This window comes from Colobus angolensis, unplaced genomic scaffold (assembly GCF_000951035.1).
Source record: "Colobus angolensis palliatus isolate OR3802 unplaced genomic scaffold, Cang.pa_1.0 Scaffold186, whole genome shotgun sequence".
Classification (NCBI taxonomy): domain Eukaryota; kingdom Metazoa; phylum Chordata; class Mammalia; order Primates; family Cercopithecidae; genus Colobus; species Colobus angolensis.
The window spans coordinates 3,414,167-3,433,642 of NW_012114999.1; the positions used below are offsets into that span (position 1 = coordinate 3,414,167).

At 37.3% G+C, this 19,476-nt stretch overlaps 1 protein-coding gene across 4 annotated transcripts in view; it reads left to right on the plus strand.

Moving 5' to 3' along the window:
- The window catches only part of ABCD3 (ATP-binding cassette, sub-family D (ALD), member 3), a 95,347-nt gene extending 85,378 nt beyond the window's left edge, over positions 1 to 9,969 (plus strand). For all 4 annotated transcript variants that reach the window (XM_011940013.1, XM_011940014.1, XM_011940016.1 and 1 more), the window contains 3 exons: positions 3,341 to 3,445; positions 6,427 to 6,483; positions 8,339 to 9,969. In XM_011940013.1, coding sequence (XP_011795403.1) covers positions 3,341 to 3,445; positions 6,427 to 6,483; positions 8,339 to 8,416 — 240 coding nt within the window. In that variant the 3' untranslated portion in view covers positions 8,417 to 9,969. The remainder of the gene's footprint in view (positions 1 to 3,340; positions 3,446 to 6,426; positions 6,484 to 8,338) is intronic.
- The last annotated feature ends 9,507 nt before the right edge of the window (positions 9,970 to 19,476 follow it).

Genomic DNA, 19,476 nt, shown 5'->3' on the forward strand with positions numbered 1-19,476 from the left:
TTTTTGTATTTTTAGTAGAGACGGGATTTCACTGTGTTAGCCAGGATGGGCTCGATCTCCTGACCTCATGAGCCTCTGCACCCAGCCGTGATTTTTTTTTTAAGCTCATCAGATACCGTTAGTGTTAGTGTATTTTGTGGGTGACCCAAGACAATTTTTCTAATGTGGCCCAGGGAAACCAAAAAATTGGACACTCCTGCTTTACAACTTTCTTGTATTGTGGCATTAAGTAGTTGACAACATAGTGGGAGAGAGAGACACGTGATGAGAAAATGTCCATGTCATGTGCTAAGTGTGGTGAGGGAGGTATGCACAGAGTCCTTTGGGAGCTGAGAGGAGAGACATTGGTGGAATGCCCTCAGATAACCATTCCTCTTAATTAAGTGTGTGCTGCTCTGTCCTGACCTTCCTACTTCCACTGTCTGTGGAAGATATGTCATCCTTCTTAAGAAAGGCTAGTATCTCCATCTATGTTTATGGACCCTCTGTCTTCTGACTTTATCACATCCTTTTCCTTCAGTTATGTCCCCTCCCTTAGCCCTCACCTGCAGTTAACCTCTTCTTGTCCTTCTCTTGCGGAAAGACATTTTTCAGGTCTCTTTGATCTAAAAAGCAAACTGAGCCTTAGCCAAAGCTTCCCTGTGGTCTGTAACTTTCATTTTCTGCACAGTTGAACTTCTTCATAGTCTATACTTGCTGTCTCCCATTCCTCACCTCGTGCAAATAGGTGGAAAGCTGTTTTAGTCATTCATTTATTAGATATTTGAATGCTACCCATATATAAGTATTGAGTACGTAGTAGTGATTAAAACAGTCTCTGCTTTTCTGAATTTTTTTTTTTTTTTTTGAGACAGAGTCTCACCCAGGCTGAGTATCACCCAGGCTGGAGTGCAGTTGCACAATCTTGGCTCACTGCAACCTCCACCTCTCAGGTACAAGCGATTCTTGTTCCTCAGCCTTCCAGGTAGCTGGGACTACAGGCATGCGCCACCATGACTGGCTAATTTTTGTATTTTTAGTAGATACAAGGTTTCACCATGTTGGCCAGGCTAGTCTCGAACTCCTAGCCTCAAGTGATCCGCCCTCCTCAGCCCCACAAAGTGCTGGGATTATAGGCATGAACCACCATGTTCTGCCCCAGCTTTTGTGAATCTTATAGCTTAGGCAGGTAGACAAAGACAAATATACAATTCACAATATATGAAGTGCTTCAGAGGTGTTACAGAAAGGACCCACTTGGATTGTGGTTAGGGATGAGGGTAGGATTGCCTGAGAATATGACATTATAAGCAGAAATTTGAAAGCTCTAAGGAACAGAGTAAGGCATTTAAGACATACGAAAAGAATGACGTGTGCTTAAGCCTCTAAGGCATAAGGCACCTTGTTCCTAGCAGTTAAGAGGAGGTGGTGTTGGCTAGAATGTTGAGGTTAGAGTAAGTAGGAATAAGATTGTGCAGGTCTTGTAGATCATGGTAAGGAGTTTGAATTTTAAGTGAAATGGGAAGTTGTTGAAAGGTTTTAAGCCAGAGAGTGAAGTTCCCTGATTGACATGTGTGAAAGATGTTCTCTGGTTACATGGAGAGTGAACTGGAGAGGAGCAGCAGAAGTGGTAGGAGGTTACTTGTAGTCTATCCAGGCAGGAGATGAGTATGCTCTGGGCTAAGGGCATGTTTGTGGAGATGAGGAAAAGTGAGTGAACTTGAAACTTCACATTTCTTACTTGAATGGACTTTTTAGTTCATTCTAAAAATAGTGGTGGGAAAGTGAAAGGCAAGAGGAAAAGGGAAGGACCAGACCAGGGATAACTCCTGGCTTTCTAGCTGGAACAACTGTTTGATAGTTTATTTGCTGAAGTGTTCAAGATTCGGGAAGGGAATGGATTTTAGAGGGAAAATCTAGAAATTGCATTTAAGTTTTAGACTTTTAACATTTGAGAGTCTTGTGAGATACCCAAGTAAAAACTCAAGTAGGAATTTTTATTTTTAATTTTTTAAACGTGTTAACTTTTAAATTTTTGTTTTTTGAGATAGCATCTTGCTGTTTCAGCCATGCTGGAGTGCAGTGGCCTGATCATAGCCCACTACAGCCTTGACCTACTGGGCTCAAGCCCTCCCGTCTTAGCCTTCTGAGTAGTTGGAACCACAGGTGAACACCATCATGCTTGGCTAATTCTTTTTTTTTTTTTTAAGTGGAGGTGTGGTTTCCCTGTGTTGCCTGGGCTGGTTTCAAACTCCTGATCTCTAGCAATGCTCCTGCCACAGCCTCACAAAGTGCTGGGATTATAGGCGTGAGCCACTGTGCCTGGCCGAAATTTTTATATATCTGGAAATTAGAGAAGTATGAGTGAGAGATGCATATTGCAAGTTTATAGAATATAAATACTATTTGAAATCAGAAGATTGGATGAGATCACTGAGAGATAGAATACAGGAAAAAGAGAAGGAGACCTAGAAATTAGCCCTAAGGAGCTCCTGTATTTAATGGTCAAGTGGAGGAGAAAGTGCTAGAAAAGAAACTGAGAAAGGATCCTCAGAAGTGGGAGGAAACTTAGGTGCATGGTTTCACTATCACTTTCTCAAGAAGGATGGAGTGGTCTTCTAAGGAGAATGTTGCAGAGAAGATAAATTAAGGATAGAAGAGTGCCCCACTGGTCTTAAACATGGAGATCTTTTCAGGGGGCAGATGGCAAAAATTGGAATATCTGTTACACAAAAGATCAGAATAAACAGTCCCCAGAAAATACATGGGAACAAAAATGTGGGAAAATGTTCATCATTCCTGATAGTCAAAAGAAATGTATGCTATAATTTTGATGTTAATTTTCATTTATAAAATTAGCAAAGGCTTAAAAAAATGAGCACAACCAGAACTGACAATGGGGATATAAAACAGGTGCAATAAAAAATTATTGGTGAGAATAGTAATTGGTACCATTACTTAAGCAATAAAATATTTAAAATAGAGACCTTTTTGCATCAGAGTCATCTAGTCTGAATTCTGAGATTTGGTTAAAATATGTACTCTGTAATCTTATTTGTTTAGTGAGCTTTCTTTAATACTAGTTTGAAACTCCCTCTCTCATCAGTCTTCAGCTTTGTGTTTTACTCTGAGCAATTAATATTTCTCATGAAGTACATTTTTCCCTTCGTTCAGGATGACAGTGAAAACAGTTATGTTTATATTGTTTCTATTTCAGGGACGTAGATATTTTGAATTAGAATAATTTTTATACTTTTGATTTACAAGACTGCAAATGCATATTTAACTTAAGTTTGTTTTGGCTTATTAATTTTAGGTCTCTACCTGTGTTTTACACAAAAATTTTTGTTTTATGCTTCAGATGGCAAGATTATTTTATCATAAACCCCAGTTTGCCATTTTGGATGAATGCACAAGTGCAGTTAGTGTCGACGTGGAAGGCTACATTTACAGTCATTGTCGAAAGGTAAGTGTGCAGGTGCTCAGTTTGAGGAGCCATGACATCCTTCCTGGTGTAAACTGTGTCCAAATCTGTCCAAAGAGAAGATTCCAAGTCAAAAAGTAACACAGTTTCTACCAAAAGATTTCTTGTTTTAATAAAGATTTAAAACATATGAGTAAAAGAAAAATAATTATAAATACAATTCTGTATATAATTCTCTTTATATATAGAAATAGATTTAAATATGTTGCTTTATATCTCATTAATATTAAATATGTTTTATATCTCATTAATATATTAGCATTTATATATATTATATATAGTGTATAATATATATAAGCATTAATATAATGCTAATATATTAATGAGATATAAAACAACATATTTAAATCTATTCCCCTTTACCTCATTACTTATACTCCGAGTTAATAAATTGCCCTTTTCTTAATTTATTCCATTAACTTTATCTAAAATTAGGGTTTTTTTAAATGAATAAGACTCAACAATAATTATTTGGCAATTTTTAATTTATTCATTTTATTTTCTAGCCTGAGCACTATTTTACCAGAGCTGCTTTTAGTAGCCAAGTCTGAGGCTGTCTTTATTGGTACCATTCGTTAAGTAATTATTCAATAGTATCAATTTTCTTTCTTTTTTTTTTCTTTCTTTGAGAAATTATTACCAACATCTATACTGTGGTTAAATTTTGGAACAATTGTAGTATATCCTAGCCATTTTATGGTTTCTATGTAAGTAAATGAGGTGGATGAGGATTTTTAACATTTTGTATTCATTCTTTGGGAGTTCTCAATAAATAATAAAGGTCATATTGAGTATATATAGTATGAATTCCTACTATTAAGCCCTGCTAAACCAGAATCTGCATTTTAACAAAATTCTAAGATGATTCAAATGCACATTAAAGTTTAAGAGCACTGGTGTGATGATAAAAGAATAAATTTGGTATTCTTTGTAAAAAGATTTTAACTACTGATTTTATCTTGTTAATGATTTATTTTCTATTCTGAATTTGCCTTGGTAATATATAATTATACATTTGTTCATGTTGGTTTTCAAATTTCATAGGTATTAGAGATGTTTATGGTATTCTCATATACATAAAACCATGTAGTCTGCACTTAATTCAATAACATAGCGGCTCTTTGCTGATAATTTTGACCACGTGATTTCCTCTTATGCCCTGGCTATAGGCTTGAAGTCCCCACAGAAGACTGTATAAATTCTGTAAAACATCAGTTCCATTTAAAAGAAAATTCATATGGGGCCTCATTGATAATTTAAATTACTGTGATAGCACTTAAACATGTATAAACATGAAATGAGGTGTGAACCCCTTAAGCCTAGAGCTCTTTTACAGCTACAAAATTAATATAAAGTTACACATTAAATACAGACAAAACAAATACAGTTTCAAATTTGCAACATTAAAGAGACCTATGATACCATTTAGATGAAACTAAACCAGTGGTTTGGGATTTAATTAAGGAAAGATAGAATCTGAGGTTCAAATTTTATTATTTTGCATTTTGCTTTTTATTTTGACTTATATACTCAATATATTTTTTATATCCTCATATAAAGAATGTGTGCATTAAGTAGATATCTGATCCAACTATTGTAGAATCATGAACAGAGAAATAATATCTGAAATGAGCTTTGAAAAATCAGAAAAGTGTGGTATGGTTGAAATATATGTTTTATTAATACTGATAATATGTTTATTTTATTATGCAATTCCTAACCAATTTAAGTTCCTTTTTAAAGTGCAGCCAAACACATTAGAAGTTTTATGTTATATCACTTTGGCAATCAGAGGTGTAAATACAAACTTAGGAACTTCAATCTCATGGTAAAAATGACCCAGAATATACTTACAATGATCTTTTAAAAATTATCATCAAAATGAAAATGAAATTAAGAAACCATGGTAAAAATTTTCCAGATGCCCTAAGCATGCATTTGCCAGCCTTGAGTGATCCACTTGGAGGAACAGTGACCCAGAGTGGGGTTTCTTGGTCTTGGCACTATTGACTTTTTGACTGGTAATTCCTGGTTGGGCAGGGCTGGGGGTTGCTGTGCACTGGAGGATGTTTAGAAAGCATCCTTGGCCTCTACCCATTAGATGCCAGTAGTGCTTTCAGTGGTGACAATAAAAATGCCTCCAGTCATTGCCAAATGTCCCCCCAAGGGACAGATATCACCAACCTCCCCGCCTTGGTTGAGAACCACTAATCTAGAGCAACTACAGCTGTTATCTATTAATGTCTTTGTTCTGTTTTGTTTTGTTTTTGAAAATCTGAAGTACAGATCTATAAATACGTATTCACAATCTGAAATCCAGAAAGTGCTTAAATTCAAAACATTTTTCATAATTTTGTAGCAAGTTCACTGGGTAAAACTTTGCCTCAGCTAACAAAAGATATTTAAACTCTATTTGTCTCACTTAATATCAGTGTCCATATGTGTTGCTGCTGAAACATTTATGTGTTTAATTACAAAATTCTGCCTCAGAACTCTCTGGGGGTGTTAAATAATACATTTTCAAAATCTGAATTCCAAGACACATTCCAAAACAATAGTTTGTGGTAGGGGATTATGACCCTGTATTTGAGAAGCAAGTTGACTGTCAACAATGCTATACTGATTTAATTTTTCCTGATTTTGACCTGTGGCTATTTCTATCCTTCTCATATTCCTCTCATATATTTTTCACAATAAAATAGGAGACATGCTAGGAGATATGTTTTTTGCCCAAAACAAAATAATACACTTAATGCCAGTACCTGGTAGTTTTTATTATGTGGTTGATGGCCAGTGGTTTCCGTTGCTATAAACATTTGGCATCAGTTGTAATTTTTTTCTCATTGACATTGCTTTTTAACTTTAATCACTGAAGACAGTCCTCTTAACAGCTTAAAGTACATGGACTAGTTTAATGTGTGACTCTGTTATTGATTAAACCTAAATCATTTTCTTTGTATTAGGTCGGCATCACTCTCTTCACTGTGTCTCATAGGAAATCTCTTTGGAAACATCATGAGGTTTGTATTTCTTTCATTGAATGGTACAGCGAAATTTTATTTTCTTTAAAATAAGAATTCTGGTGAATATGGTTTTAACTTTTATGGTTTGTATCCCCTTAAACATATGTCTTAAGGAGAAAAGGTGGTTTTATTTGTTTTATAAAATAGAATTTTCTTAAATATTGTAGTTGTCGGTTTTGAAAGCAATGGTGTAACATTTTTTCTCCAGTTTTATAAGTGACTCTTATCTGTTAATAGTAACTGACTAAACTTTGCATAGTCTTATCACAAATATGGTGAAGTAAACTTTTCTTATCCAGAAGTGACAGAGGAGAAAAAGTCTTAAGAAGAATTAGATGGCAAAAAATTTAGGGGCATTTTTAATAGAAGTCAGGACTACAAGGGGGAAGATTGAGTAATGTCAGCTATGTTTATCAATGCACTGTAGTAAATAGGATTCATTAGGTAGTGACTATAATTTACAAAGATATTCAAGTGAGGCTTACATTGGTGCACGTGTATTACTTGTTCTGTTGCTTCAGTAGTGCCATTCTCACTATGGCAGTTCTTTTCAACTCTTAATGTAAAATGCTCAAAACCTGGAAGTAAACCCAGTTTAATTCTCTTTCTTTTCTTTCCTCCTCCCTCCCTCCCTTCCTTCCTTTCTTTTCTTCTTTCCTTTCTGTCTTTCCCCCTTCCCTCTTTCCTTTCTTCTCTTCTTTCCTTCCTTTTTCCTTTTTTTCTTCCTAAATGATATAGAAATTTTAGGTAAAAGCAAGGGTTTGAGAAAAATTGGAATAATGGTAAGGGTATCTTGCTACACAAAACACATAACCTGATTAAGGACCCTTTTTTTTTGCCAGATACTGAGCTAAGTGTCATAAGGGATGCAAATTAATTACAGTCTTTACCTTCAAGAGCTTTAGGATGTAGATGATAGTCTACAAGTGATAAAATGAAGAGCATAGGATTTGAAGTTGGAGAGCCTGGGTTCAGGCACCAGTGTTTCTAGCCTCAGTTGCTTCCTTTGTATAATGAAGTGATTGATCCTTACCTGCCTATGTCTTAGCTTACCATGAAAATTAGACAGGTAGACTATATGAAGGTACTTAATAAAATTCAATGAAATTGTATATAACTGTATGACTTTTAAAGATAGCTTTTATTATTTTATTGCATATTATAATTTGTCAGTTTTTCATGAGCTGAACAGGAAATTGAATAACTAGAAATCAAAGCCCTTTAAAATATAGCCAAGCCTTTGTGTTTTCTCAGAAGTTCATAAGTATTATAGCCGTAGGACACTGAGAGGAATTGAGAGCATCTGAGTTTCCCCTTCCTCTTCTTTTGGAGGTATAGACAAGTAGCACAATAATCATCAGGCCAGTGATCATGTGAAGGAGGGGAACACAACTAGAATGAGAGGGGCCAGGATAGCTAAGAAATAGTAATACAGAAAATGGAAACTCAGAAAGCTTTCTGAAAATAAGCCACTAAATAAAAACAGAAGGCTTTGTAACTGCTGTTGTGTCTTCAGAGGTTAGGATATATAGGCACTTTTTATAGCTCTTTTTCCCCTCTACTAAATTAAAAACAAATAAAAAGCCTTAAGCTAGAGATTCCGAGCTGATTAGGAAATCAGGCTACAGGAAGCAATACTGACTGACCTATGGAACAGTCCTGCATTTAGCACAGTTTAACCTACTGGTAGCTGAGATTCTTGGTCATGGAGTTAAGGAAGCATTCTAATTTGTGGGATGCTTACAGATTTAGCTCCCTTAAAATAATGAGGAAGTCTGTATTTTACTTTTCATAAAGGACAGTACTGTATTCACTCTTAGTTACTGACTTTTTTCCCCCTTCTTTCCCATAGTACTACCTGCATATGGATGGCAGAGGCAACTATGAATTCAAACAGATAACAGAAGATACAGTTGAGTTTGGCTCTTAGAGAAATCTGGAGAATTATACCTGCTTCAATGAAATAATTACAGAATACACTTAGAAATGCAAAGTACATTGTAAAATAAAGTTGAGCTTGGTTTTTTTTTAAAAAAAAAAACAAAGCAACAAATTAACTAGATATAGAATAATGGAGAACAAGTTGTTAAAACATTTAATATTATATAGGATATTGCTAATTGTGTATATGTTGGTTTAATTATTAATATGTACTAAGAATGTCCTTATTCTTGTGGTTAAAAACCTGCCTAAATTAAATTGGGCTTCAATCACTGTAACCTGATTCATCCTGGGATGTAAACCATTTGAAGTCAGCTAATTGGACTTTTATGGCTCTATCTTTTCCTTCAATGAAGAACCCTACTTAAAACCAGGTTATCATTTGTCCTGTTCTAGCCAAGTAGTCTTCAGTTTCATTTTCCTGTGCCCCATGGTAGTTGGCAACAAATCATAATGTATTATTTAAATGTATAACATCATTGCATAACAGCATTTATTATACAGTGGCAGATTTCTTTAGCTGCTACGGTAATACTCATTCCTTGTGTGTGTCTTGGAGTGCATTTGACTCCAGGAAAGCCATTTTGATTTTCCTTAACTAGATGATAAATGTACCCCTCTCAGTCTGCAGTATTGAATTGTTTAAAGTATATGTGCAGTCTTGCTTACAAGGAGGGGTTACCATGTATCACACTAATCTTCCCAATGTTTGGGATATTAAAACACAAAGTCCTTAACATGCCAGGCTCAAGGTCTTATGGGAGTTTTAGATTTTTTAAAGAATGAGACAAATTTGTGTGTGTTAGAAGCCCATTTATTAGAAGTGTGGTGGTTATTTGGTATTAAACTCCAGATGAGCCATAGGAAGGCACTACATGAAGTAATGCACTGAGTGTGCAATGCTATCACTGTCTTTGACTATGATTTTATGTTTAAAAAGTATGTTCTAAAATTATTATATATACATGGGTGAATTATGTTTCCGAGGCACTATTTTATCTCTGTGAATCTTGAATAACTTTTTAATATTTGGGTTATTATGTTGAACGATCCTAAGAGAAGATGATTTCAGTTCATCAAACCATCATTAATGACTTTATGTATTATTTGCCCAGGGAGAACTGAAACTGAGTATAATCAATAAGCTAGATATGAAATCAGTTTCTCAAACTGAGCTTCTGAAAGGGGCATTTTATACTCTTGTTTCTGCGTAACTGGTTTTGTTGTTTTGCAGAATTAACTATAACAATCACTGGCTACCGAAGTAAACTGATGTACTGAATTCCATAATACATAATATTCAATTTTTACCACTTCTGTTTAGCAAACTTGTATACTTATTTTCTGTTCAGATTAAAAAAAAAAAGAAAACAAAACTCAGATATCCTATACAACCTTTGCTTGTTCTTTTTATTCTGGTATCTGAATACTGAGAAGTTCATTTATAATTCAGCCTTGACTTGAAAACATACATAGTTTAGTCTTGACTTGAAAAACACAAAAATAAATTCAGAAAATGCTTTTAGCACAGTGTCTCTTTTTTAAAGTTTTGTCAAGTGTGGTTTTTAATTGAATGAATTTCTCTGTTAGAAAAGTTCAGTAAAATCCGTGTACCTGACAAATGCTACCAAACATCCAGGAGACTTTAAAAGATACTATTCGTCTTGGAAAATATTTTAAGGCATGGGGAAGTTTCAGATTTTCAGATTTATGGATTACCTTAAACCCACTCGTAGAAGTATTCTCCTAGCTGCCTTATAATTGCTTTTCTTATGATTCTTGCCATCAAAACAACAATTTGGGCTTTTTTTCTTAATTCTTTTCTTTTTTATGTAACAAATATTATAGTGCCTCACCATTTGAGGCACAGAGGAAGATCCTTCTGGAGAATCACATTAACGTAATGGTGGTTCTTAGAAGACCCACAATAAAGAAATCCATTGGTTCCAAAACATGATTGACCACGGAGCATCTTTTTCTATGTAATTCCTATGAACACCTTCCAGAAACCACACTGGGAAATGGTAGTTTAATCCGAAGAATAAAGCAAAGAATAAGAACTTTCATCCATGAGCACCACGCTGCATACCAAGACATACCACTGTGTTCTCATAACAAGTTTTTATGTAATGGGAAGTATGAAACAGTGATGGTAGTTTGTTTTGCATTAATAGAATAAAATATATCTAGCATGTGTCTCTTTCCCCCCTTTCTGAATGATTAACATTTGGCTTAAAACCGGTGATACGAGAGCATCTGTCATTACCTTATGTAAAGTTTTAACTTTTAAACTTGGTGTTTAAAATCATAATCTGTGCTGAGAAGCAGAATGAATTTTCTTCTAACAGATGGACTTTGACATTGTTAGCTGCAGGAAGCTGTCTCTTTTTTTTAAACCTACGTTAGTGATTTTTCCTTTGTGAAGAATTGGAATGTTCTGACCATTTCCATATACATAGCATATGCATGCCACTTTAAGAAAGTGCCAAAACAACTGAAAAGCAATCCCCTTCAAACCTTAGGAACAATGATTTTAAACTCTTCTAGTTGGTGTAATTGCATCTCATTTTTTTAAACAATATGCCTTCATAGCTATTTCTTGGTTTATCAGTTTTAGACATTCCCTACCACCTTTTTTTCTGCCACATCCCCTCATCTAGTTAAATCATTTTTTAAATGTGTAAACATATTATTGTAGTATATGTACAAAAACGATAAATTGAGGCTCTGAATTTTTAAGAAAGCATACACACTCGTAACCACACCCAAACACCAAATGAAATAGAATAGAACATTGTTACAGCACTAAAGGCTCCTTCTTGTTCTCTTCCAATTATTAGCTCCTGACTTCTGTCACATAAATTGGTTTTGCCTGTTTTTGGACTTTATATATATTAGATACCCTTTTGTGTATGACTTCTTTCCCTCAGTATTGTGAGGCTGATTGATCCATGGTAAGTGTCACAATAGTTCCTTTTATTGCTGTGTAATGGTTAATTACAGACCATCCCTGACTTAACAGAGGGTTCAACTTAGAGCTTTATGATGGGTTTACCTGGATGTCAAGTGCATTTTTTGACTTAACATATTTTTGACTTACTGTGAGTTTATTGGGATGCAGCTCCATTGTAAGACCAGCAGCATCTGTATGTGAATAGGCTATTTATTCCTCTTCCCATTGATGGGCATTGTGTTGTTTTCTGTTTGGAGCTGTTAGGAACACTTCCTAGAAATATTCTTATGTATGTCTTTGGGTGCACATGTGTGCATTTCTGGAATGGAATGTGTTCAGCTTTGGCACTGCCAAAGTTGTTCAGTTTTTACACTGCCACCATAAGTGTGGAAGAATTCTGGTCTTCCTAGTCCTTGCAAAGACTTGACATTCCCAAGTCTTTTTTTTTAATTTTTATTTTTACTTTATGTTCAGCCATCATTGTGGTTTCATTTTGCATTTCCCTGATGACTAATGAAGTTGAACTCATTTAACGTTTATTGGCTATCTAGATGTCCTCTTTTTTTTAAGGTGCCTATTTAGTCTCTGGGCCCTCTTTCAAATAATGTTCTCTTATTCCAGATATTCTATATTCTGGATATGAATCTTTTATTAGATAAATATTCTAATATCAGACAAATTAGACTTTAAGACAGTGAGTATTTCTGGAAATAAAGAGGGACAGTTCATAATGATAAAGGTCAAACAGTATAACATTTCTTAATTTGTATATACCTAATAGCATAGGCTCAATCATAGAAACTGACATAATAAGGGAAAATAGACAACCCCAATTTTTAGAGTGTTACTTATAGACCATTCCTGACTTTGTAACAGAGGGCTCAGCTTCCAAGTTTAATTCCATGATATTTAATTTCTTTGAAATTTCTGTTAACTCAGGTAAAGCTCTTTTTGCTAGTTCTTAGAGTGGAATAGCAAGCTCTGGGATCTGGGTTTGAAAATGCTTTTCAAAAATAGCAGTTATTCTAAATAAAAATAGTTATAGGCAATACTTTGAAAGCTCTGTCTCTCTCTTAAAAAGATAACTGGTGCAACTCTAATTAGCCAGTCAGTTTGCCAAGTGACTGACTGGAATGCTTGGGGCAATACGAAACTCCAAATTTTGTCAAACACATTTATTTTTGGCATTATCTATGACCAAGATTATGTTTTAATGATGCTGGCATGCCCTCTTCCTGGAACACTTTGTACTTCCCCCCACCTTGCCTGGTTAACTCTGTGTCCTTCAGCTGAGATTGTAGGTAACCCTTCCAGGCCCAAGTTAGGTGGCTCCAGGTAAGTTCCCCAAAACACCCTACTTTACCTAACATAATATTTATGTTCTATTGTAATTGACATTTCACTCTACAAATACATAAGCTCCACAAAAGTTGGGATTATATGTTTCGTATTTTAATCAAATCTATAGCGTCAGGCATGTAGTAGGTGCTTAGTACTAGAATAAATTACTGAACAAACGAGTGAATTCAAATGCATAAGTATGGTTCTTGCCAAGGAAATGACAATCCAGAAAGGTGCTACAATGGGTGGACAACCGTTTTGTACAATAGTAAGAGAAGAGTATAATAAGGAAGTGGGGAGAATGCAGTGGGAATCCAGGAAGAGGAAAGCTCCTTGGTGAGATCCAGGAAACATTACAGTCTTGCTGAGTTGGTAGAAGCAAGGAGCATGATCAGTGGAATCAAGGCAAGAAAGCTTTTGGTCTTTAGGAAGCTGTGGATTAAGACAGAGGTCCTCAAAGTGTTGTCTTTGAAAAACGTGTAGTATTTTTAATATGATCACGACTCTGCCTTTTCTTACGGCTTGGATTCATAACTTGCTGATATTTAAGTTTAATACATTTCATCTTCTCAAGACTGTGCAGTTCTATCCATTGGTGGGGTGTCTGTCTCCCTTTTCCATCCCACTTCCCCTACCCTCTTTGTGAAGGAAGGCATAGAGAGCAGTTTCCTAGACTTCAGTGTGCATGAAAACTACCTGGAAAATGCAGATTGTCATTCATTAGCTCTGGGATTGGGCCCAAGAATCTCGATTTTTAACTAGTTTTCAAGTGACGCTAAAGCTGTTGTCCCAGACCACAGTTGAAGTAGCAGGATCTGGGGTGGGAGCTCTGGCTATGGACTAGAGAGGCCATCACAGGTAGAGTTGCAGAAATCTGCAGAGTGTTCTCTGGGTTCATTTATTTAGGCCTCCGTTTCATGTTCCTTCATGCTTAATCACTTACGGGTCTTTTGAATTTTATTTACAATTCCTTCAGTTCTTTTATAATCCAGTCTGTGAACATTTCAGTCACCTATCCTCCTCAGGAACTCAAGATGGCGCCACAATCTTAGTTGTAAAGGACGCTTCCCGTCCGAAATGACGTTAATGTATGCAAGGGAAAAAGCATTTCCTGCCCCTCTGAGTGTCTGTTACATCTCTTATTCTCCAGCCTGAAATATGCTTGGAGAAGACAAATTGCTTTGCAAATGAAGCATAGGTTTTTGGTTGGTTTTTGAAAATCAGGCTGGATAAAGATTGTCATGTCAAAAAATGTTTTCTTAAACCTCCTTTAGATCCCTATTTTTAAGATTTGTTAAATTGTATATATTCAAGATGAATTTCAGCTTCTCGATTTCAAAATTGCTGGATTATTAATTTTCATTTCACCCAGAAATACGGTGATTTTAAAGTATTAATTATTGATACTTTAATAATGTATAATCATAGGATTTAAGCAAAAAGGGGCTAAAGATCTTAGACCAAAGAGCTCACCTGAAAAAAATAGATCTCCCATTTTTGCTTAAACTGTCTTGAGTTTCTGTTCCTTGCAACTGGAAAAATCCTAACAGGCTCATATATAACAAACTTTATAGGGAGTGTGCAGTCTACAGATGGAGAATCTTGTCTATGCTCTATGTATTCTTAATTTGTTTTGGCTTCAGAGCAGGTTGCATTCTGATTTCTCCAAGGCCTGGGAAGCACCATTTGGGTCTGTGGCTGTTTCCAGCCTCTCTGCAGTAAATAGTAAACACATATTGCTGATTGCAGTCATTAATAGATCAAGCCAGTGGTTCTCAAACTTCAGTGGGCATTAGAATCACTTGAAGGGCTTCTTGTTAAAACATTGATTGCTAATTCGGTAAGTCTCCAGTCAAAGTCAAGAATTTACATTGCTACCAAGTTCTCAGATGACACAAATGCTGCTTTGAGAACCATCGGATTAAATTCAATGGAATAAAGCAATGGTTTGGATGCATTCAAGAAAATGAACAAAATTTCTTCAGAGAATCAGATACGCACACAAGATTTAATCTTTGCCACCATGCAGATAGCTTTTCTTTAAAAGGAAATAATCTGACTTAAAAAAAGTATTAAAAATAAATATGGACAATTGGGCCCCCAGGCATGGAGCAAAGTGTAGCAGGATGAGGGGGATGTCAGAAAGGCACAGGGGTCTGCTACAGAATGGCAAACCAGCATGTGTCTGGATTTAGGAGAAAAAAGATTCATCCACTTTCCCACCAAATCCCCTCACAACAGCTGATGAGTAAAATTCTACCTTTACTCTCTTTTTTTTTTTAAAATATTAAATATTATGAATCATTGACACTTTAATGTGAATGATTTTTAAATCCTTTCATTAGTTGGAATGGTGAAATGGTGTCCTTTGAAATATCCATCTATGGCCATGCTTAGTGGTTCACACCCGTAATCCCAGCACTTTGGGAGGCCGAGGCTGGCGGATCATTTGAGGTCAGGAGTTCAAGACCGGCCTGGCCAACATGGTGAAACCCATTTTTTTTTTTTTTTTTTTTAAAAAGCTGAGCACGGTGGCATATGCCTGTAGTCCCAGCTACTCGGGAGGCTGAGGCAGGGAATCGCTTGAACCTGGGAGGCGGAGGTTGCACTGAGCCGAGATCCCTCCACTGCACTCTAGTCTCGGCAACAGAGTGGGACTGTGTCTCAAAAAAAAAAAAAAAAAAAGAAATATCCATCTATGTTTTTTTCCCAGGTCTGTCTTTTGATCCTTGACCCTTTTCCCAATTTAGTTAGCTCAGCAGTTCTGTGATCACTGTCTCTGGAAGGGATATGGCAGCTGAAAGCAGAGAAAAGTGGAGTCTCCTGTGGTTCAGGACAGTGTGAACAGCAGGTCTAGTGCATAGACCACAGATTTAAAAGAGAACATGGCAACGAGTAGGACAGAGGCTTCCCCACCCCAGCCTGCCACTCTCAGACTTGAAAAAGACTTCCCAAGCTGAAGGGAGAGGTTAGAGGGGAAGTGGAGGGATCTAGAGGGCAGTTACAGTGGTGACGGGATGTGCACTTGAACACAACTCCAGTGGAAAGGTAGGTAATCCAGAGGGAGTCACCAAATAGCTTTGGATAGTTTCTGTCATCTGGTGGAAAGGAAGCCTAAATTTAAAAATCACGTGTTAGAGAAATGAAGAAAAATACTGCTACTGTGCCTGAGGACTCTGTACTTCTCTTTGTACCACTATGGGGCCTCGTGTATGGGAAGTCATGAAGTCTCGTGGCTCTGGAGTAGGAAGTTGTGCTAAACGGTGAAGGGCTGGATAGGAGGCTCCTGGTGCGTGCACTGGCGGGCGCTGAGCAGCCTTTTGGTCCTCATGCTCCCATTGGGTGCTCTTCTCTGGAAGCCAGCGGGACTGTAGAAGGAAGGATCATTCCTTCCTTCACATCCAACTCTTCTTTGAAGCCTTTGTGGATCCCCACAGAAGAATATGGTCATTTCCTCCTTGGACTCCCAGAGAGAGAGAGAGCTGGTGAAGGAGAGCTGGTGGAAGATTGCTCTAGATCCAGTGCGGGGCCTGGGATCCCTACTGGTCAGCAGAATGAGAAATGAGTTAGAAACAACTAGTCACAGAGTCAGGGAGAGCCAGGGTAAGCTAGAATCCGGGAGCGTCCCTGCATTTGTCTCTTGCCACCTCTAACCATGATGACCAAATGGCAGCTGCTTCACTTCTCCTGTACAAATCTTGTGAAAATATCTCTTTTGGTTAACTGTAATCTAGGACCATACAGGGACTGTGACTCTGGGAAACGTAGTTCCAGATTAGCCAAACTGACACATTATAAAATTGCTCATAGAATCCTATGAGCATAGAGAGCTGACAGCAATACCCATTAAAACATAATTTATCATTTGTAAAAGGGTTACTTAGATGTTGCGAGGAAAACAGACTGTAGGGGAGTAACTGTGGGAACAGGAGACCAGTTGGAAGGCTATTGCCGTCATCCAGCGAGAGAGGAGAGGGGCGTGAAGTAGAGGGAGAGCAGAGAAGGTGGCCTTTGGGGTGTATTTTAAAGGTAGAGATAGCAGGCTTAGCTGATGGATTGAATGTGGCATGGGAGAAGAAAGAGAAGTCAATGATAACACCAAGAAGTTTTGGCCTGAGCCAATGGTAGCTGTTTCTTAAAATGGGAAAGACTGGGGGAGAAACAAGTTTTGGGTTTGGGAGAAATTAAAGATTCTCTTTGCGTGCATTGAAATTAAGATGCCTGTTAGCTATCCAAGGAGAGAGTTTGTGTAAGTATTTGGATCAACAGTGCAGCTCTGGAGTTCGGAAAAGAGGTTGGGAGCTGTGACATGTATTTGGGAGTCATCAGCGTCTAGATATTATGGGCATCTGGCATGACAGAACTTGATAATGGTGCCATGGACTTGAATATGTTACCTAGAGAGTGATTATTGTTAGAGAATGAGAGAACTAATGAGAACTAATTATCTTAGTTCAAGCACTAAGATAATCCAATATTTAGAAGTTGGAAAGAAGATGGTGTCCAAGAGGGAACAGGAAGTTAAGGAGAAAATCCAGATGAGGGATTCCAGGGATCAAAGGAAATTTGTTTTTTATAACATAGAAAATAATACAGGATATTTACCTTCTGCTAGGAGTGATCAAATAATACGGGAGAATTTACATGGCTGGAATGAAGGGATAATTTTAGGGGTAGTCATTAAGTAACTGAAAAGGCATGAAAATGGAATGTTATTTTACACTATAAATTCACATTCTAGGCACCTTCTCTTTCTGTTTATATTCGATGGTCAGTGCTTATACAGCAGGGTAGGGTGCTTTTGACTGCAAGGAACAGGAAAACTGACTCAGCTCGCTTAAATAATTAGTCAGGTGATGTCCAGTGAGAAGTCCATGGGTTGGACTTTGAGCAAGGCTTGATCTAGCAGCTTGGTGCTGTCACCAAAGACTTCACTTCTTTCTTTTTTTTTTTAAGCAGTCCTCTATAACATGTCTCAAAGAGTGATTACAAACACATGTGAAACAAATGTGAAATTCGAAGGTCTTGCCAAATGAATGAAAAGCAAAGACTTCACTTTTTACCATTGCTCTGCACTGCTCTCCAATATGGCAGCTCCACGTAAAGCTGGCTCCCTCTGTGGTCTCAAGACGGCTGCCAGCACCTCTTGTGGCTACGTCTCTTCATTATGTTCATCAAGGAAGAGCATCCTGCCATTCCCAGAGAAAGCCCTGATATACACTCTTCTTAGGCTTGGTTAGGTCACATGCCTACCTCTAAACCAATTTTTGCAGCCGTGAAGAAGGAATGTGCTGACTGGCAAAGCTGGAACCACCTAGATCACAGCTGAAAAGCAAGGGCTGTGGGAAAGGAGAGCATAAGCATTCATTCTAAGTATCTGAACAAAAGTCAGACAATGTCATAACAGTAATAAACCTTCCAAACAACTGTTGGAGGAAAATCACACAATTAAATACACATGTCATAGCATAGAACAGATTAAAAGAGCATTTGGGAATGAGTTTATTCACCATTTGATGAATAGAGATAATTGTTTAAGGGGCAGTTCCTTAGATTATAAGCCATCAGCTATAACTAAGCTAAAATGTGTTTGGATTTCATGAATCTTAGTTTCTTATATGTAAGCCAAATTCAGTTAATAATTTAACATTGGAAAAATATCTTTAGAATGCATGAAAGGGCTGGGCACGGTGGCTCACGCCTATAATCTCAGCACTTTGGGAGGCCAAGGTGGGTGAATCACATGAAGTCAGGAGTTTGAGACCAACCTGGCCAATATGGCAAAACCCTATCTCTACTAAAAATACAAAAATTAGCCAGGCGTGGTGGCTCACACCTGTAATCCCAGCAACTCAGGAGGCTGAGGAACAAGAATCGCTTGAACCTGGGAGGCAGAGGCTGCAGTGAGCCGAGATCTCACCACTGCACTCCAGCCTGGCGACAAAGCCAGACTCTGTCTCACAAAACAAAACAACAAAAACAAAACAAAACAAAAGAGTGCGTGATAGTTTGGTTTACTGACAATTTAGCTCTATGGGGTACATTACTGGTCAAGCAATGAAGTATAATTTGGTCCACCGGAGGGCAGCAGTTTCTGGATAGCAGCCAACAGTCTGTAGTATGGTTTCTGCTCCAGTGTCAATCACAGTGCTGATTTTTAGTAGCGGCTGGTAGGTCTCAGCAATGCGGAGGGATGTGGCAAAGTAGGGAGTGGTTAACATTTGCTGTGTGGAAGCTTTCTGATTATTGCAGTTCAGCCTCATTCCTGTCTATAATGAATCCCTTCCTTGTGATCAGCCAGATTCCTCATTAGTACCCAGACCTGTTTTCAACCTGCCAGTATTTTCCTTAGTGGAATAATTCAAATTCCTTAGATAATGAGGTCAAGAAATTACATAATGCTCTAATTAATCCTGGCAGGGAAATATCTGGATAGGCACCTTCTGCTGTAGCTTGTTTTGCCTCCTCATGTAATGCACTAAGCTCTTTGTCCCGGGTAGACGCATGTGAACAGGAATTCGAGATAATGGTTGAAGCACCCTTCCTTGAGGACGTGCCCCCATGCCAGTTTATCTTTTGTTGACTCTGCTGCAAACACATCCCTTTTCCCTGGTATAACAAAACACTATAACAGTGCAAGATTCAGCCTCTCCAGCATCTGCGTTGATGGCAAAAAAAAAAAAAAAGTAATAATAAACAAAACCAAATAAACCAACCACTGGTCTGTTTTCCATAATTTCTCCAAAATGGCTATC